This window comes from Cotesia glomerata, linkage group LG5, assembly GCF_020080835.1.
Source record: "Cotesia glomerata isolate CgM1 linkage group LG5, MPM_Cglom_v2.3, whole genome shotgun sequence".
Classification (NCBI taxonomy): domain Eukaryota; kingdom Metazoa; phylum Arthropoda; class Insecta; order Hymenoptera; family Braconidae; genus Cotesia; species Cotesia glomerata.
Window position 1 is genome coordinate 10712525 of NC_058162.1, and position 20415 is coordinate 10732939.

Here is a 20415-nt window from a genome sequence, read left to right on the forward strand (position 1 = left end):
ACATACATTAACATGGTATAGACTTATATGTATACATAATAATTATATATAATAATATATTTATATAATTTTTTTTTTCATTTAATTTTATATAGGTACACTTTTCCTCGTCTGACACAAAAATATAGAATCTATGGTAAGGTAATTTTACAGTCGATACCAAAAGAATTTATATTATAAATAATTCAACTAATTGTTGATAAATTATCTTTATCTTTCTTCTTTGTTTATTTTACTTTTCTTTCATTTTTTGGCAAATACACTTGCAAGCTATGTTTACTGAGGTATATATTATTGATATATATTATTATTTCTGAATATCTTCCTGTAATAGCTTCGCCAGTATGATATATTATTTTTTTTTTACTAAGTCTTATCGTGTCAATGTCGACAGAAATCATAGATTGAGTGGAAGACGAGGAGCAGCTGGAGCACGTTCATTATATTTGCGTTTAATAACTGGGTTTATACAGAGTTTTTAAGTCTTTAATTATCTAATAAGAGTTACGGAGTTACAAAAATTATGAGAATCTTGTTTTAGTTTTTCTACTTGATAAATTCTAAATTTATTAATTTAAACATGCTCCATGAAACTCCACTTCCAAACGCTTTATTAATAATTTAAGTTGCTTAACTAAAGAGAACTACGAATAAACCCTAGCAGTTTCAGCACCTCCCGAGAAACGTGGAATAAACTCGGCGTCTTAACGAAACTTTAACGAGGTTTTCGCATCGAAAATTCGGAATTTTGTGTATGCATTAACGACACGGGGTTTCGTTAAGATTTATTGGTGTTTTTTTTTTAATTCAGTAATTTCGCGGCGTAGCAGGTTTCAAATCTGTGTTAATATAATTGAAAGAATCATTAACTGATTGTTAAATTAATAATTGAAAATAATGATTGAGTTAAAAGAACATTCTATGAAATCTACTAACAATCGAAATATTTTACAAATATTAAATAAAAGTAGTTTTCATTTAAAAATAGATTGTTTTTTAATTAATTTTTAGTAGATAGTACATTTGTAAATATTATAGCTTAAGTTAACGCTGTGAGATTACTAATTTAAATGAATATTAAAACCCTTAAAATTTTGATTGTTCTTATTTGAAACAAATTTTTTCAGTCTTGCTCCCGGAGTGTGCAGGTATAATTTCTAAAAACACCATTAAAATTGTATAAATTAAACACTGCGGAAATTTCGTTTTTCATCCGAGTTTTCATCGGGTCATCGAAACCGCTAAAGAAGTTAATATTGTGCTTCATATTATAACAATGAACAACTGCGAATGATTCATCATGTAATGTCTCTGTCAATTTTAATTTATCAAAGCCCAATTCAATCGCTCGACGAGGAAACTCTTATTGAAAATTGATCATTTTCTATCGATCAAATGTATTTTTAATTTTATAAGCTATCTTTTTTTATCGGTAGATATAAATTTATCATTGTAATGAAAATTGTGATAGCTGGGGATACATATGGTAATCCATAAATTATTTTCAATTAAAACCCAAATTTCAAGTAATATTTAATAGTTCTTTTTGTTCAAGAATAACAAAAAATGCTTATGCAGAAATTTTTTGTTTTTTTTTTTGTTTCGTTCGAATAGGCCGTGTATAAAGATTATAAGTTTGGACTTTTTCATTTTAGATATATATATATATATCTAACATATATATCTACAGGGTGTCCCAAAAGTCACGGACGCCATTGTAGCATCTGATGAAAAAAATAATTCTGAGACGAAAAGTCCTTAGCCATTTTTCAATTAACTGCATAGATAATTATTTATTAATTAAAAATAACGTCTCTTTATTTGTTAGAGAGAGAGCGCCAGTGTCCAGTAAAGTATGTGCCAAACAAAGACACAACTAACTGTATGACTAACTAGTTTCTATAGCTAACGTAGTCACACATATTTACTTACACATTCACACGTGCAAGCGTTTTCGTTGGAACGCACTTGACTTGACACTAGCGCTCTCTCTCTAACGCATGAAAGGACGTTATTTTAATTAATAATTAATTATCTATGCGTCTGATTAAAAAATGGCTAAGGACTTTTCGTCTCAGAATTACTTTGTTCATCAGATGCTACAATGGCGTCCGTTACTTCTGGGACACTCTGTATATATATGAGTATTAACATTGACTTTCAAGATCTACAAAAGACAGATGGATGTCGTTAGATCAAATAATTTCTTTTTCTTTAAAATGAAATGAAAGTATTTAATCAAAATAATTTATTCATCTATCTGATGGTAATCATTATTAATTATTTTTTTTTTAGCTTTACTTCAATACCCAATAAGCCAAAATAGTCACAATATCCATTTCTTACTATGTAAATTATATATATGTATACACACTAGGGTGTGCCAAAATGTAACTCCCGTGGAGAACCTTTTAAAATTGGAATTTTGAGTTCCGCTTTTGACAGGGGCTGTGTTTGGGCATTTCCTAAGATATTTTGGTGTGAGACAATGTATTTGATTTTCATAGAATTTTTTAACAGAAGCTTAGTTTGGGTATTTCCGGTGAAAATTCAAAATTTGGCCGGAAGTGCCCAATTAAATCTCCTATAAATAATCAAATGAATTCTCTTAATCCGAAATATCTCAGGAAATGCCCAAACACAGCTGCTGTTAAAAGTGTAACTCAAAATTCCAATTTTAAAAGGTTCTCCACGGAAGTTACATTTTGGCACACCCTAATACACACATATGCATCTATATATAAATGTATATATATATATATATATATATATATATATATATATATATATATATATATATATATATATATATATATATATATATATATATATATATATATATTAGTTTAAAATATTACTTCATTGTCCAGATGTATTAGTTGAAGTGCCAGTTGTCGGTGGTGATGAATCATTTGTTTTATCAGTCGGTTTGTCTATTGTTTGAACAGGTAATGCTTTTAATATTGCATGTACTTCTTCAGCAACAGCGACAAGTACAAATTCAAATTGTTGTTTAGTTGCTACCATTCCTGGTCTTTGGTCTCTGATATGCTCAAGTGCAGCAGCGATGTCTATTTCTTTGGTACCTTTAGCCATTCTATTGAGTACCATGTCAATAAGACAATAAGTACCCGTTCTTCCTGCTCCATCACTAAAAACAATCATTATATTAGTACAATTATTTATATTTTAAAAAATAAGAAAAACTCAATACAGTTCAAACGAAAATGTGATAAAGTGATGAAAGTAACATACTTTAATTGTAAATATTTTTTTTTTTTGTTTTTTTTATTTTAACCCCGCTTTTCAGACTTCTGTCTCGATGGGGGTCCGGCCGAGACCGGAAGGGGACTCCAGGCTGATCGGTACATTAAGTTTGGCAGAATAAGTTTGGCGGTATTACATACTTTTTCAGCCTGGAGAGTAATGCGGCGATGGGCCGACTTTGGGGAAACTGCACGCATTTGCCTGTGCCCCACCGGTAGCACAGGGCTTGGGGAAACTATCGAAAAACCCAAACCTGTACAGCCCGGCGTGAGTTACGAGCACCGATGTTCACTGAAAATTAAATTTCAGCTCACACCGGGATTCGAACCCACGCCTCACCAGTCCCAAGCAAGCATGACAAGCGTTATACCGCTTAGCCATGGGACTGGCTTTAATTGTAAATATAGTTATTAAAATAATTTATTTTTGGATAATCGCAATGTTAAACTGATTTGCTAACCAATGATATATCGTTAATTATAGAATATAAATTGATTATTTACCTGCAATGAACAAGAATTGGACAAGATCTGCCGCGATAGGATTTATTAACTTTTCTGCGAAATTCTAAAAGTGATTTAGTCGACTGTGGAATACCATTTTCAGGCCACGAAAGGAAGTGAAATTGTGTTACGGTTCTTGTTTCTCCTGTACGTAAATTCTTTAAGTAGAATGAACGAACCAAATAATCATCACACCAAATGTGCTCGGAGACAAGATGAACTTCGTAAATATGGTAAAGCTCAGAGCCTTCTTCTGGCCAATATCTGTGACACATAGCACGTCCTTCTTCAGTTAAACGAGTTAGCATAACAATTACAACACTTCCTTGCTCCCAAACTAATTGCCAGAAATCTGCTGACGTCTGTGGTAATGGTCCTTGAGTTGCTATGTAAGCCGGATTTCTTGGATCATGGTCAGTCTGTTAATTAATTTTTATTTTTTATTTATTTTTCATAATTTCAACTGTATTAAAAATATTTTTTTAAGCTTATTTTTATGTTATGCTAAGCGAAGTGTTGTCATGGATCTCATGGGTATTTTTAAACGTCAAGCAAATCAAGCCTATTTTAAGAATATTCTTAATAATTTTATTGATTACATTAACAAGGGAATAATTAATTTATTTAATTGTATAAATGATAATATTACTGTTTTTTATTTAAGGAATTTTACTAGCAGTCATTAAATTATTATTGATTTGAGTGTTTGCCTTGGCGATTGAATGCATGTTTTGTTCTAAACCATGTAACTTACCGGTGTCTATTTAATTTGCGGCATCCAACAGAATAATTAGTATCGTACGTAACTTTTTAATTCAACAATTTTTCTTCAATGATCTAATTATGGAACTTTTCGCTCAATGAATGAATTAATATTAATGAAATATTTATTACTTTATTTCAATTCATTTGAAGATAAGAGTGATGATTTATTGTAACGAACGAATTAATAAAAAGTTAAAATACATACTATAATTAAAAAAATTTTTTTAAATAAAATTTTAGTATCATATCTAAGCGAAAAGTTATCGAATTGAATATTTTTAAAAATTTTAAACCATCTGAATATAAATAATCGCATTGTGCTATAGCTTAAATTTTATATTGTGAAAATATAAGTAAAAAATTTTTCATAGCAGTAGAGATCCAATCAGTGAAAATTATAAAATAAAAGTTTTTAATAAATTAAGTGAAATGAAAGTTAATTATTTTTTATTTTTTCTTTTAATAGAAGGAAATCAGTATTTATATAATTATACCATTTTTCTTTCATTTCAATTAAATTAATAATTTGATAAGTAAATATTAAATTTAGTTACTTACAATAGTTGATGCATTAATATAATCAGAGTTACTAATATTAGTGAGGTCATTAAGGATAACTCTTGAGAGGTCATAAGGATGTACTGAACCAGAACGATTACGATTAGCATTAGATTTATTATCCGCAACCGCTGTTGAACATGGATCAGGTTTATAAGCACAAATAGCTGCCCATTCTTGGTCCAATCGGTCTTTGTTATTTAAATGATCTTCCATATACGACTGCAATATTAAAATCAAGTTATACTTCACTAACCCATTTTTGATGTTATTAAATTAATATTATTGTGATTAAAATAACTAAAAGTTAACACAACAAGTAAATTAATAATAAACCACTTGAAATAAATAAAACTATTAAACAGTACCAAAACCATGTGTCCAGTAGATATGTCCATGTTAGAAAGTGAAGCGGCTTCTTCACCTCCCCAAGAAGAAGTACTAGATCGATTTGACTGACTTTCTTTCGATAATTTAGCAACACGTGGTACTTCAACTTTTTCAGCTGGTTGTTTAGCGTGCATTCTCGCTCGGCATAATTCTTGATAATCATTCGAAGCTTCAGGATCTGGAGTTACAAGTCCTGCTAACTTAGCTCTCGTCTTAGCATGTCGACGTGCTATTATTAAAGTTATTATTGCTGCAGCAGCTGCTGCTGTAACCCCCGCGACAACTAACCCAGCGAATAACATTGAACTTATTGAATATTCAGAATTTGTCACTTCTAGCATTGGCGGAAGTTTTGCCTAATATTCAATTAATACAATTTATTGAAAGCACTTGATGAAATTGTAGATAAAAAAAAATATAATAAGATTTATTACTTACTTTATCACCGATTCCAGCTCTTATTATATTTACATTCATAGTTTCTCGTAATGTACCTCGAATATTATCTGGAAAAAAAAAAAAATTAATAAAAAAGTTATATCTAAATTTTTTTACATGTCCATTATTTTTAAAGACTTACCAAGTTGTGATACTACTTTCATAGCATCCATATTATGAGAGTTTTTGAATACTCTAAAAGTAACTTCAGCTCTTCCAACTCTAGGATTTGAAAATGTACCAGAATCTAATCCAAGCAATTCTTCAATCTAATAAAAGTTTGAAAATTTAAGTGAAGCAATGTGAGAATAAAAATATTTTAAATAGTTAAGCAAGTTACTTTTTTAACAATTTTATTTCCTTCTGCCCACTTGTGAAACTCTTCTTTAAATTGAATATAAACATGATCCATATCAACGTTGTCGTAATTTGTTGATGTATCTTTGTCTAACGATAATCGAGTTATATCTTTTCCAGCAATCAATTCTTTTTTCACTAAAGGTGCTCTTAAGTCTTCCTGGTAAATAAAAATAATATGAACAGTGTAAATTATTAGTCAGATTAATAACAGTTATTTTTAGTTTATTATTATTTCTAATCACCTCATTTTCGTGTAAATCATTGTCCTCAATTGCTTGAATAATAATTAAAAAATTAGTTACAAAATTTTATAGACAAAAAATAAATAATAAATAGGTTATTTATCTTACACGTAGGTGTCTGTGTTTTAAAAGCATAATTGTTCGTTGAAAAATAAGGTCCAGGTTTCTTAACATCAAGTCTTTCAGGCCTTTTAAAGCCGGATAGTTCTCTGTTCCATATTAATGTCGGAAGATCATCAATATTAATATTATCTGACTCTAAAAGATAAATACAAAAATAAATAAAATCAGTATTGTAGTAGATTTTTATCTATTTAAATAATAAGAGTAACATAAACTGAATAAGCAAATAACCTTCGACATAAATATCACGAAAATTTGATGGTTGATCGAGATCTTCTTCAGTAAAAATTTCACTTTTAATTCGTTCCGGAATTTCATCGGTTTCTAATAATTTTACAACTTGTTTTTTACTTAATGTTTCTTCAGGATCTTCATGTTCTTTTTCATCTTGTTTTTTCTCATTTGTATTTTCGTTATCTCTTAGTCCATCCCATGCTCTATCATTTTTAAGAAATTCCATCCTTGCAAGATCTTTGAGTGTTGACTTATCGAGTCTTTCTTTATTAAACTTTCTCGGTAAATTAATATCAAACCAAGAATTTCCTTTATCTTTATTTCTATCTTCTTCTTCATCCTCAATAACTGTATCATCTAAATCTTCATATTTATCGGTAGAATCTTTCAAATATTCTAAATAATCAGTCAATTCAGCTCCTAAACTACGTGGACTTTCACCATGTGGTTGACGTCGTGATCTAAATATTGTTGTTTCTTTGGCTTCATCAATTTGGCGCTGGCGTTCTAATTCATCTAACTTTTTTGAAATCCCATAAAGATCTTCATTATTGTATCTATTTATTTCATTCAATTTATCAGGCTTAAAGATTAACGGTGCATCATCATCATCATCATTATTTTGATTATTATTATTGTTTTCAAAGTTTAAAGTTAGATGATGCTCCGGTTTCTGGTCTTCAATCACCAGATAAGGATAATCTTCAGTATTTTGCGGATACTGCTCATCAAGCGGTGATAATAGAGGAGGGTGGTACATTTCGTTCGCGAAATTTCCATAACCATGACCTCGGGTAGGCATAAAATTAACGACAGCTAGAGGCAAAGTATCCTGAAAATTTTTATTAAAATTAACAAACACATTTTTTTTCTAACTTATCCCTGTTTAAAAATATTGATTGAAAAGAATTGAAAATGATGAAATTCGAATCCTTTTCAATCATCTCAATTCTTTTGTTTGTATATATAGATATATAGTTTGCATGGAGTGACCGCTTTTCAATTCTTTTCAATCAGTATTTTTAACCAGGGACGTATCATTTACTATTATCTTACTTCATCTTCAGGTTCATTAATCGAACCGACTAGTGGATTTAATTTGAAATTTTTTAATTTTTGACATATATTTATATCATAATTTACGTCATTATGAATGCTGTATAGCGCTTCTTGCATTACACACTGAGTGTACGGATGAGACCACTCATATTTTTCAGCTACTAGTTTTTCCAATTGTTTTCTTAATAATTCTAACTTTCTTGGATCTAAATCATACTGATAGGTACTTTCATCACTGTCATCAGTTGATGAAATACATCTACCAAATGCAGTATCTGAAAAACAAAAACGTTTTTAATTTTTAATTCTACTTGAAAAATTAAATAATTAACATTACCATCAAAACAGATTTCTTCAATTGATGTACAAACATTTCGGTCGAATAAACATCCTGGAAAAATAAAAAATATTTTCATTGATTTACCTTAAACGTATTCGATACATTATCTTTTGAGACAGAAAATTAAATAAATTGTAAGAGGTGATTTTAAAAAGTTTACATTTTATACATTTTAAATTATATTATTAAATCTTATATTCAATAGGTAAATTATATGGTAATAAGTAATGTAAAGTTTACAAGAATACTATGTACTTTCATTGTTACGATCGTTATTTGATCTCATTTATTCTACAGACAAATGTTATGTTCTACGTTTTTATGACATATTTGAATGCGTTTTATTATTTTTCGAGTCTTCTCTATTCATAATAAGTGAACTTTATTCCGCTTGGATTATACTCATTAATCATTCATTTGGACCTCTAAGTATTTTGTCATATCGACTCGCGTGCATCACCTAGAGTCGCGTGATTGGGATATTACATTACATGTGTAGTAATAAATTTTGAAAATGTTAAACTGAATGAAAAAGAATAAAATATATTTTTTTTTGTTTTATATATTCATTATTCATTATAATTACATGTTTATTACTTATGAATAAATTATTTCGGCTTAAATATTGATAACAACGATATAAATACGTTAGAAAGAATTATTTTTTTTTTATGAATAGTTCAGAGCTGAAGTTAAATATTATTAAAAAAATAATAATATACTTTATTGTTATTTTGAAATAAAAATACATGTTCTAGAGAGGAGAGAAAATATCAAGTATGCGTGGGAAGTTAAGCTCAATAACGTCAAACGGGCGGTGGATAACTCTGTGTCTCTATTATTCATAACTTCTCTTTTTAATGTTGACGTAAGCCAGTAGCTTTTTGAGCTATTGTTATACATTAGAATTTATTGAGTAAATTTTTGTATAAAAAAAAAAAAAAATTATATATTTAGTAAAATTATTAAAATTTAATTAAAAATAAAAATAAAGGACAATTATAATTCTGATTGCATTTACCTATTTCACCATCACTATGGACCACCTGATTGTTTATAAAAATAAATATCAATAATAAAAGGCTACTGCCCCCTTTCCACCACTTTTTACGACCCATTAATGTTTTTCTGAAATATAATTAACAATTAAAACATCTTTATAAATAATAATTCTTCATTAAAAATTAATAATTAATAATTATAATTACAAACTAATTAAAATTTTTAACACTTTTTGAATTAGTTCAAAAAACTAAATAACAAATATATACTCAATAATATAAACAGTTTTAACGTTTAAGAGTTAACTGCAAAAAAAAAAGTCGTGCGTTAAGAAAATCAATATTTTCCTCACAATGTATTCTCAACGCAACACTACTGGATCAACACTTGTAAATACTTATTTATTATCAAACCTTATACAAACAGCTGCGAAAAAAATAAATATACATCACATTATAAGAATTAAAAACAAAAAAATTTTTAATTAAAACTCTAAGACAAAAAAATAAAAAGTAGCAATGTATGAAATTGACGACAGAAGTTGATGCCGGTGGTTTGAAGCATCAGGTTGTCACATTTACTTATCACTATTTACAATAATAATCAAATCACTGACACAAAAAAAAAAGTGTAAATTGTTGAATATTTATTTTTCATATTGTATTTATTTATTTAAAATTAAAAAAAAAGAGCAAATTAAAATAAAAAAAATAAAAAAAAGAAACAGGTTCTTACCCAACGTTTCTTAATGTCGCATAATATTTTTTAATTTATTATTAATAAATAATATTATTGTAATTTATATATTGTCTACGAAAACTGTTTTATTATAAATTATTATTATTGTTTATATCATTATTTTGGAAAATAATTGACTGAAGTATTAGGGGAGTGAGCTTTTTAATCAATTGACAACGCGAAGAAGCGTATGGTTGAAGAATCAAACAGATACTGGATCACTGAATGGAGTGGGTGCCAAAGAACCATTGATAGTGTTGGTGGAGATATTAGATAGAAGAGGAGGAAAGCACACTCCATACGGGTGGTAGAGGTATGCGATGAATTTCGAATCGATTTTACCGCGACTTTGCACAAGCTCCAACAACCAACTGAGTGGTAGATATACAAGTAATAATAAAGGAGAGAATGTAAGTAATGGTAGTTGTGACGTGGTAAATAGGAGAGGGTAGAGGGTGAACGATAAATTCAAGGAGAGGGTAAATACCAATAAGACGAATAAAGTTGTGTGAGGGTTAAATGACACCAACGCTATGCCCTATGCGCATTACCGGTACACAATATAAAAAAACTACATCTAATAAGTATATGAGATACTGACAAACAATCTCTTTTTTATCCATTGTCTTTATTATATGCTTCTTATAAATGAAAGGTCAAATATGATATATCCTTTATATTCATTCGATGTATTGTTCTATATCTTTTTTTATATTAAATTTCATAATTAATTACTTTAACTACATAAATAGTAACTTTAGTATTTCATTTATTGCATCAGACATTTAATTTTTTAATACAACATTTAGGTTGATAAAATGATAATTTATTACTACAATAAAAAATTTTTTTTAGATAAGGTCACAAAAGCATTATCGATTACAATGAGGGTGGAAACACTTGTTGCTGCGCAAACACCGGTTGGAAAGTGCATTACTAGTGATTTAAGTATTCTCTCCAATTCAGTCATGTTCAGAAATTTTTTTATTTTTTAACTTTCTACTTAAAAAATTAATAATTTTCGAAAGTAAGAAGTTATTGATTTCGCTTCGAATAAAAAAATTAATGTTTTAGGCAAATTTCAACGTTTTGAAGTCCTCGGAAGACGTTCTCACTGAAAAAGTACTCAAAAAATTAACTTGGTATTGATAAAAAAAATTCTCTAACTCACAGAAATATATCTTGGCTTAAGTAAATTCTACTTGATTTAAGCAGTTTTGATTTAGACCTGGTTGCATGTATTATTTCATTTCGTAAATACTATAAGTTTCTAATCAATTTTTGAATTTACTTTTTGAATACTTCAAAAATTTTTATACTATCACTGTCTAATGGACTGGTCCATTGGGTGTCAGAAAACTTTTAAAAATAAACTGTGTTGGACGTCACAAACCTCGCGCCCTCGCAGTTTAGCAACCACGGTGGATCCACGATGGAACCACGGTTGTAGTGGACTTATTGTGGAGCCACGATGGAACCACGGTGGATCCACTGTGGATTTTGTGCCATTTTGCCATTGCGATTCCACCGTGGTTCAACAGCGGTCTTACAGTGGATTAACTGTGAATCTATTGTGGTTCGATCGTGGTTCCATCATGGTTCCACCTACGGTTTTATAGTGGAATTGTCGTGACTCTGCCGTGGTTCCACAGTGGTTTTACTGTGATTCAACCGTAAGTTAATTTGTGGTTTTGTTGTGGATTCATCGTGGATCCATCGTGATTTGGTGGTGGTTCTACTGTGGTTCCACTCATGGCTATAATTTAACTATACACCCTTGAAATATGTATAAATAAATAGTCAAAAGTTTAAAGTTCTATCTCTTCATTGGTCTTTATAAAGAAATCCTAAAAAAATGCTCAAAAATCAGGGCGTCAAACCAGAAGACCCCCTTAAATTTATAGAGTTGACAGATGAATTCTACATATACTGTCAGATAACAAATTTTCAACTTTTAATATTAAATAAATAATAGCATGAAACCGAGTGGGTGAGTGTGCCTAAAACAGAAGTAGTGAAATTAGAAAATATCTGTATTCAGCAATTGCAAAAATGGCGTTGTTTTTTAAGGTAAAAAGATAATTAGTTTTTGGAATCGATTAATACTCTTGGTCAAAGGTTTTTATTTTTTGCCGAATTCTTTAAGATTTCTAGCTGATAAGATTTCAGAATTGCTCGGGACAATCACTTCAAACAAATTTTCATGAAAAGTTGACATTTAAAAATTAAGAATAAATTAATAAAAAATAATAATAATAATAATAATAATAATAATAATAATAATAATAATAATAATAACTACCTCAGAAAAGGGTTTTTTTTTTCAAAAATTTGAATTTTGAAAAAAAAATTATTCTTTTCTAAATTCAGCTTAGTTCACACATTTTCACTGCAAAAAGTTTTAAAATATATAAGAATCGCAGGTAATTGTTGTTTCGCGTTTTTAAAAGTAAACTATAGTTGTCGCAATTGAAATGTTAACTTAAATTTTGCTCTGATAGAAAATCGTCAATAAAATTCATCCACTTCGTCTATCAATTTTTGGTGATTTGTTTCGTATTCTATGGATGAAAATAAACAAATAAAAAAAAACAATTTTTCGAAAATATTAATTTTTTGATATTTTTTCAGTTTTTTTTTTTATCCAACAATTGACGTTTTTCATATTTTGTTTTATTCTACAATTGAAATTTTTCACAATTGTTTTTAATCCAAAAATTAAAATTTTTCAAAAAATTAAAAAAAATTTTTCTATTTTCGATTTACTCTAATAAAAAAAAAAAATATTTTACAAGTAGAAAAAAAAATTCTTCAAAAATATTAATTTTTAGATATTTGACTGAAACTTTTTTTTAACCCAAAATTTGACATTTTTCATAATTTGTTTTTAGTTAAAAAATTGACATGTTTCATAATTTTTCTTATCCTAAAAATTAACATTTTTGAAAAAAAAATTTTGAAAAATTTTTCTATTTTAGATTTATTCTAAAAAAAAAAAAATATCTATTAAGTAGAAAATAATCTAATCATGTTGATTTCACACCCCGTGAAAATAAATAATTACCGAATCTTACAATTGAAAATAGAAGTATAAGATAAATAATTGAGAATGGGAAACTAAATTTCAATTTTGAATGTCTGTAGATATAATTATTATTATTCATTTAATTTTTTCGTAAAGTTCTTTTTCAGATTCCACTTAGAATTTAGTCATTTGAAGACGCGTCATTTAAAAAGTTTATGTGACTACTGAGATTCGACTTTTCTCAGTCGGCCGTGTAGCGATGCGGGTAGCGCGTAAGTCTGGCGAGCGATAGGTTCCGAGTTTGGTTCTCGGTTAGGGCAAAGCGATTTTTATTTATTTCTTTATTAACGGAGTGTATTAGGTAAATTTAGCATAATTATCCTCTCCTCCTACCTCCTTACTGCTTAACTGTACAAACTGGACAGTAAATAATCCCTGTTCGTAAAAAAATACTCTCCCAAATTGGGGAAATCATTAAATTTTGTTTTTTTGTTAAAAAATTAATTTATACATTTTTTTGTGTTCATAAACGATTTTTATAGTAGTAATTGTTAATTACAAATTTTTGTGTTAATAACAATTATTATTAATTACTACTACTTATTTTTTATAACAATAATAATTATTATTCATAATAAAAAAATTACGGTTAAAACAGAACTCGAATTTCGACTCGGGACCCACAATGGAACCATTGTGAAGCCACAGTAGGAACACCGCTAAACCACCATCGATCCACAATAGATTCACAAGAAATCCTTTGCTTAACCACGGTGGAACCACGATGGCAAAACGTCACAAAATCCACCGTTGTTCCACAGTACATCCCGTGTAGCTCCTCTGTGGACCCTTCATGTACCCACCATGTATATATTACCAAAATTGATTGACCCTTTCAAGAAACATCAATCACGAAAAAATCTGAAAAAAATATTTTGAAACCAAAATAAACATGATAATGGAATTTAAAAGTATATTTATACTTACGTTACTAATTACGTCGAACTCAAAAACATTTACATGGGCATTTTGATTTTTGAGCTTTGTACTCAAAAATAGCGGAAAACATTAAAGACGGCCTGCAGAAAATTGTTTTTTGAATTTTTTTATCAGTGATGATTGATGATTTTTTTGCAGTAGGATTTAAAATTTGTCTGCTGAATAATATGAGTTATGTCGTAGAAAAAGGAGCGATCTTTATTCGTCAATTACTGTCACTGATATAAATTGATTTCTTACATTTTGGTATTAATAATTGATTTTTATTATTGCTATTAGAAAAAATAAGTGTTAAATGATAAGTATTTATCATATAAATTTTCTATATTGATATATATCTTTATTACGTTACTCCATTTTTTAGTGGGGAAAAATTCGAAATAGTATCACGTGACCAAATTTGTTGATGAAAACGAGTTTATGGAGACTATACATAGTGTATAGTCTCCATACGAGTGGTCAAGCAAGTGGCATGAACCACACCTTTTTTCGAGTCTTTTTAGAAGTGGGAATCAGCGCTATGCTTCCATCTGTAGTCTAGAATAAGAAATCGAAAATAGTATCAACTGTAGTTCATGACGACAAAAGTCACATTTGCAGTTTAATAGGTCTGACATAGAGGCCTCATCTGCCTGAAATAAATCCAACTTTAAAAAAATAAAAGTGAGGTTACTTCTTTTTTACGAACGGCAGTGGAAATAAGGTACGTTTTATGTCGTGTTACCGAAAATAATCAAGAAACATCTTATTATTTATTGTTAATAATTTGTAAATATTGTTTAAAATGTATAGAACTATTGATTTTTAACTTCATGTACCAATGATTTTTCAATTTTAATATTTATAATCGCGAAAACTTGATATTTTGTTAAGTGATTGTTTGTGGATGCTCATGCTTTATAGTTTATTGTTGCTACAGATAAAAAGTATTTTTTAATTATTATTTTACTTGATGCAAATTAAATATTATTATCAGTTAGTTTTATCACATTAACAGTTTAATAATTTCAAGTAACTATTTCAGATTATTGTTTGTTTTAATTAAATATTTATTTCATTTTGATAATTTATTTCTATTTATTGTGATAATATGTCTTGGAATTAATTAGTTTATATAGTTTATCTAAATTTTAAACAAAACTGCAGTTTTTTTGTGCTATTTATAGTTAATAAGTTAATTAACAAACAATTTATATTGTGTATTTTTTTGCAGCTAGCCAAAATGGTTAAGATTATGAAAAGTGGTAAGGTGGTGCTGGTCCTTAGTGGACGGTACGCCGGACGTAAAGCTATCGTCGTAAAAAACTACGATGATGGTACCACGGAAAAGCCCTATGGACATGCTTTGATTGCTGGTATCGACCGGTACCCACGCAAGGTCCACAAACGTATGGGCAAAGGAAAGATCCACAAGCGTTCCAAGATCAAGCCTTTCGTTCGTGTGAGTACAATTTGTGTTTCAGAGTAAATGATTTGTTTTCTCGTAATTGGTTTCATTTTTATGATACTTTAAGAGAATTTTTTAGTAATTAATACTGTAATTGCTAAACTAACAGTTTATATATCATTTTCATTAATTAACATTTGTATTACGATTCACTAAAATTTTTACGAAACATTTTGAAAATTCTAAACTTTAAAACTTTTTTGTGTTAATAATTTTTATTAATCAAATAACGTTGAAAAAAATTCAAATGAAAATTTTTAAAAATATGATTTAATTCTTTTTTCAATAAAATCTCGAACTGGAACTAATAATTCCGAAAAATTGGAGTTGCCATACAATTAGCAATTTTTGTCGACATTTTCTTCAGAAGTATTTTAGTGAAATACACAGAAAGCTCGACACGATATTTTAAACCTTTTATGAAATTGTCCTCAATTTAATATTATCCAAGAACAAATTCTCTAAAGTTTCTATTGTAAGGTCATTCAGATTTGAACGGTCTTATGAATTATAACTTCAATTATTATGAAATCCCCACTGGCCAATTAGAATCATTTTTGTTAAACTTGGTTAATAAAATATTTGGAGCATTTTTAATGAAGATTTGAATCAAAATTTAACAGAAACAAAATTAAATTTATCAAATAGATTAGCTTTTCACTAACTGTTATATTCAATAAAGATAAAAAGTAAACAACAAAGTACACTTTGATAATTTTTTTAAGAATTCTGTTACACTTTTAAAAAAAAAAAAATTATTTTATGTTGTTAATAATGAAATGAATCTGTCGTTGTTTTTTAACAATATTTGAAATGATATTTATCTGTCCAAAATATATTAATAATTTTTTTTTTATTTATAGGTTTTAAATTACAACCATTTGATGCCAACCAGGTACACGGTTGATTTACCGCTGGACAAAGTGACAGCCAAGGACTTGAAGGATCCAGTGAAGAGAAAGAAGGTTAAATTCCAAACACGTGTCAAGTTTGAAGAAAGGTCAGTTTATAAGCTGAAAAATTAAAACTATTTGCATGATATAATTATAAAGCTAATAAGAATATTGTTTTCCTCTGTTTCAGGTACAAGATGGGTAAGAACAAATGGTTCTTCCAAAAGTTACGTTTCTAAACTGGTTTCATTGGTTTCAATTAATATAAAACACTAAAATTAAATAAAATTAACATCTGAAAATAATATGGACTATTTATTTATTCGATCATATCTAAGTGTAACATGTTCCGATATTTAAACCGGATTTCGAATACAATAAGCGTGATCAATTTAAGATATAATATTTACACTAAGCATTTCATTATTCAAATAAGAAAAATTAGTTGCATAAAAAAATTGTTTCATATATTAGAATGGTAATAACAATGGGTTGTTTATTTTTTTAATTTAGTGAGACGCTCTTCTAGATGAATGATGTTTTTGCGTATTGCTTCCAAATTTGACGCAAAACTTTCTTGAATGCCCTTGAGTACAGATTTATTACTCTCCAGGCTACCTGTTATTTGTGATTGAACCTCTTCCAGCTGACTCAAAGATTTACTAAACTCCGCGGCTGCAAAATAAATTGATTGATTAATTAGCAAATTAATTTGTAAGAAAATATAATTATAAATACCTCTAGAATGAATAGCATTTAAAGCAATCATTCTTTCAATAGTTTCTGGTAGAACTTGAGCCATAGGCTCTGTTTTTTGCACTATGTTATACATTTCTGCAATCTTTTGATCACGCTCGGTGTCGGCAGATAATGCCGATTTTTTCTGAGCTACTGAATCCAATCGATGGCATAAAGTTGCGATTCTACCTTCCATAACTTCCACTTGAGTACTGTCTAGCAATGCAGATTTAGCAGCAAGCTGTTGTATAGCTTCAATAACTCCTTGTGTCTTAAGGTTTGGCGTAAATTTAGCAAGTTTGTCATCACCTGAACCCACTACACCTTCCAATCGTGCTAAACGTTGCTCCAGTTGAGCAATTCTTGCTGTTTCTTGCATTCTGGCTCTTTCAGGTAAATAAATCATCTCATACTTTAATGTTCCACTTGGTGGAACTTTATCAGTTTGTCCTGAACCTTTTTCACTTGGCTTCTTATCAACGGTGCCAACATTTTTAAATTGTTCTATTTGTAATTCTAGTTGTCTAGAAAATAAATATTTTAATCAATTTAAAAATTACATAATAGTGGAAAATATTAATTAAAAAATTATGTATTTACTTGAATCTTGTTCCTTGAGGATCAGTCAATGTAGAAACTAAATCAGTCCCAAGGCATTCATCGATTCGTAAAATACTCAATTGTTTCCCTATATCTTCCACCTGAACCAAAATGTCGGCTGCGTTTTTAACTTCTCCTTCTTCTTTAGCATTCTCCTGTAATTAAATGTAAACTTTAATTGATACGTCAAAATATGTAATTAATTATTTATTATAAAATATTAGTTGAGCAAATTTCATACTTTGAGTACATTAACTTCGTCATAAAGTTCCTTTATTTCACATTGAAGTCGTTGATATTTTTGTATCAGTGTCTCTTGTTCTCCTTCACCAGGAAGTTCCCATACTCCAAAGCTGATCAAACAAATTTACCATTATTTAATTGTTTTAGAGTAAAAATGAATAATATTACCAACATACACTGCATTGTATCCAGTCCTTGGTTTTCCTGAAATCTTGTCAGAAAAATCTACACCTTTAGTGGCAACACTTTTTCCTTTAAATTTATTGAAAGCTTCACTCGCATTAATGTGTAACTTTTCAATGGATTCGGTTTCGTCCTATCGATAAAATTTTAATTAATATTTAAAAAACAGAATAATAACAACTATAATTAATAGATGGTTTATTGTTAACCTCATTGTCGTTAGAATACTGTTCAGATTCAGGTAAATCTGTGGTCTCGTAAACATCTACTTGGTCGTAAGCCTGTAAATATTGCACATACATGTTTCATTTTAGCACCAATATTTTATTCAACAAAATTTTTTTAGTTAATTCAAGATGATTTTTTTACAATACTCACAATTCCGGGCAAGTCAGCGTACTTTGAATCAGCCATGGTTTATTTTATCAAACCTTAAATAAGAAAGAAAAAATAATTTTTTATTTATTAATTACTGAATAAAGAAAGGATAATGTAATGACAGATGTATAAAATTTGACAGTCCAGAAACGTCTGTTATTAACTGTATTTACAGTGAATGTTAAATATACTTAAATGGAGTATCAAAGAGTATAAGATCTTGTACTCTTTGTGGAGTATGGAGTGCATAGTTACGCACTCTACACGGCAAGGTACCAAGGTATCAAATAATAATTATATCAATTTCTATTCCACGAATAAACAAGTAGTTTAGCAGAGGAATGAAGTACTAATATTCATTTAAACAATTACATCAAATAAATATGAAACAAAAAAAAAATAATAAGCTTGTTAAATAAAATACATTAATTCACCCAAACGAATCGAAGTTTCAATCGAATTTTTTGACAATGGTAAAATTTAATGAGTTTTTATTTTGATCGGGCGTATATGTAACACTTTAGAGCTGGGCAGTACTAAAAATATTATACGAAATTTAATTTTTCTAATTATTTTTTAAATAAATTTTCAACCAAAATAACCTAAAGCCCCAAGCGGCACACTGGCACATTGTCGCCGACCCCAATCTCCACTTTCAAAAAGTTGACAAATTTTCTACCGAAATATATCCCTGATGTCCTTACTGTTATGTCCAGCAAGGTCACTAGATTGCTCGTACTGCCTCCTTCTGGACAGAGGTGTGAGTTTTAGTCACGCGGGATCTATTTAAATTTATTGTTGTTTATTAATTCAGCTTTTGATAATGAAATCTGTTGGGTTAAGTTGAAGAAAAAGGAAAACTTTAGTTAGATGGACTGTTTTAAATGATAAACAATAATTAACGAAGAGCTTGATTTTATTCGGTGGTTTCAGTTCAGATACAGCAAGTGCTCAGTTAAAGTTCTCAGGGAGAAGTGTAGTTACAAAAGTATCGACTCGAAGTCGGTGGTTCCCGGCTTCACTTCCCCCTCTATGTTTCAAACCAATATACTTAGTCTATTACATCTTATACTTATTCTAACATATATATACTAATACTTATTTTAACTTATACACTAATACTTATTCTCGTCCATGTCTGTGCCTACATATATTTTGCTTGGTACATACACAAATGTATACCTGGGCTCACAATTATATCTTAAATTCTTATGGTTTATCCATTAACAAAAGTATTAACTTTAGAACATTATTATTATTATTATTATTATTATTATTATTATTATTATTATTATTATTATTATTATTATTATTATTATTATTATTATTATTATTATTATTATTATTATTATTATTATTATTATTATTATTATTATTATTATTATTATTATTATTATTATTATTATTATAACTAAATTATTATAAATGTTATAAATGTAATTATGTCAAGTTTATCTATCATAGCTGTAAGTTTAGATATTAATTTATAAATGTTACTTATTAAATTATTATGATTAAGACGTTTAAATTTAATATATGTGTTGCAGATTAATTATGATTTTGGTTTATTAATTAATATGAGATATTGTTATTTTAATTAAATATTAACTATTATTTTTAATATTATTAAACGTAACTCCAATAGTTTATCAGTTATTTATTTAACGAATAGTATTATTGTTGGCTTGGTTCTATGGTCTTATTCTATTTTATAATTTACGACCTCTTGAAAATGCTTAACGAGAATGTATATGTAACTAACAAACCCTTGAAGGACATTTAACACATGGTTTTTCTTTTATTAGTTTTCACAAAGGTTTAATTGTCGAGTAACACAAGCAAGCTTGTTCGGGGTACTTTTATAGTTCTGAGAAATGTTGACAAAGTTAG

The 20415-nt window shown here is 28.5% G+C and overlaps 3 protein-coding genes across 9 annotated transcripts; 1 reads left to right on the forward strand and 2 right to left on the reverse strand.

Annotated features, from left to right (window-relative positions):
• Positions 1-2801: 2801 nt before the first annotated feature.
• Positions 2802-10400, reverse strand: LOC123266240 (receptor-type tyrosine-protein phosphatase N2). Of its 3 annotated transcripts, none has more exons than XM_044730362.1 (15): positions 9488-9580; positions 9301-9407; positions 8277-8330; positions 7937-8214; positions 6878-7712; positions 6632-6781; positions 6524-6555; positions 6262-6438; positions 6064-6190; positions 5922-5989; positions 5462-5839; positions 5094-5315; positions 4525-4530; positions 3771-4189; positions 2802-3151 (listed from the first exon to the last, which is right to left on the reverse strand). In XM_044730362.1, exons 2-15 carry the CDS (start codon positions 9395-9397, stop codon positions 2860-2862), a joined length of 3135 nt encoding a protein of 1044 aa, XP_044586297.1. In that variant the 5' UTR covers positions 9398-9407; positions 9488-9580; the 3' UTR covers positions 2802-2859. The 3 variants fall into 3 exon arrangements, with proteins under 3 accessions (XP_044586297.1, XP_044586295.1, XP_044586298.1); XM_044730360.1 differs by lacking the exon at positions 9488-9580 and adding an exon at positions 10017-10400 and having other exon boundaries at positions 2803-3151; XM_044730363.1 differs by lacking the exons at positions 4525-4530; positions 9488-9580 and adding an exon at positions 10017-10400 and having other exon boundaries at positions 2803-3151.
• A 4225-nt stretch (positions 10401-14625) lies between these two features.
• Positions 14626-16688, forward strand: LOC123266243 (60S ribosomal protein L27). Of its 2 annotated transcripts, none has more exons than XM_044730369.1 (4): positions 14626-14746; positions 15257-15484; positions 16354-16490; positions 16574-16688. In XM_044730369.1, the coding sequence occupies exons 2-4, from the start codon at positions 15266-15268 to the stop codon at positions 16620-16622; spliced, it is 405 nt and encodes a 134-aa protein (XP_044586304.1). In that variant the 5' UTR covers positions 14626-14746; positions 15257-15265; the 3' UTR covers positions 16623-16688. The 2 variants fall into 2 exon arrangements, with proteins under 2 accessions (XP_044586304.1, XP_044586305.1); XM_044730370.1 differs by lacking the exon at positions 14626-14746 and adding an exon at positions 14945-14969.
• Positions 16686-19221, reverse strand: LOC123266241 (dynactin subunit 2). 4 transcript variants are annotated; one of them, XM_044730364.1, is made up of 8 exons: positions 19128-19221; positions 18526-18578; positions 18357-18428; positions 18141-18280; positions 17963-18074; positions 17722-17876; positions 17122-17645; positions 16686-17058 (listed from the first exon to the last, which is right to left on the reverse strand). In XM_044730364.1, the coding sequence occupies exons 2-8, from the start codon at positions 18559-18561 to the stop codon at positions 16880-16882; spliced, it is 1218 nt and encodes a 405-aa protein (XP_044586299.1). In that variant the 5' UTR covers positions 18562-18578; positions 19128-19221; the 3' UTR covers positions 16686-16879. The 4 variants fall into 4 exon arrangements, with proteins under 4 accessions (XP_044586299.1, XP_044586301.1, XP_044586302.1 ...); XM_044730366.1 differs by having other exon boundaries at positions 19119-19198; XM_044730367.1 differs by lacking the exon at positions 19128-19221 and adding an exon at positions 18950-19094.
• Positions 19222-20415: the final 1194 nt, after the last annotated feature.

Coding starts and splice junctions, on each gene's coding strand:
- LOC123266240 (XM_044730362.1), bottom strand. CDS start 9,397: ATGGGTCGTAAAAAGTGGTGGAAAGGGGGCAGTAGCCTTTTATTATTG. Junction 6,556..6,631: donor TAAAACACAGACACCTACGT/GTAAGATAAATA, acceptor TTATTATTCAAG/CAATTGAGGACAATGATTTA. Junction 6,439..6,523: donor ATGATTTACACGAAAATGAG/GTGATTAGAAAT, acceptor TTTATTTACCAG/GAAGACTTAAGAGCACCTTT.
- LOC123266243 (XM_044730369.1), top strand. CDS start 15,266: ATGGTTAAGATTATGAAAAGTGGTAAGGTGGTGCTGGTCCTTAGTGGA. Junction 15,485..16,353: donor AGATCAAGCCTTTCGTTCGT/GTGAGTACAATT, acceptor TTTTATTTATAG/GTTTTAAATTACAACCATTT. Junction 16,491..16,573: donor CGTGTCAAGTTTGAAGAAAG/GTCAGTTTATAA, acceptor CCTCTGTTTCAG/GTACAAGATGGGTAAGAACA.
- LOC123266241 (XM_044730364.1), bottom strand. CDS start 18,561: ATGGCTGATTCAAAGTACGCTGACTTGCCCGGAATT. Junction 18,429..18,525: donor ACGCTGACTTGCCCGGAATT/GTGAGTATTGTA, acceptor CAATATTTACAG/GCTTACGACCAAGTAGATGT. Junction 18,075..18,140: donor AGGACTGGATACAATGCAGT/GTATGTTGGTAA, acceptor TTGTTTGATCAG/CTTTGGAGTATGGGAACTTC.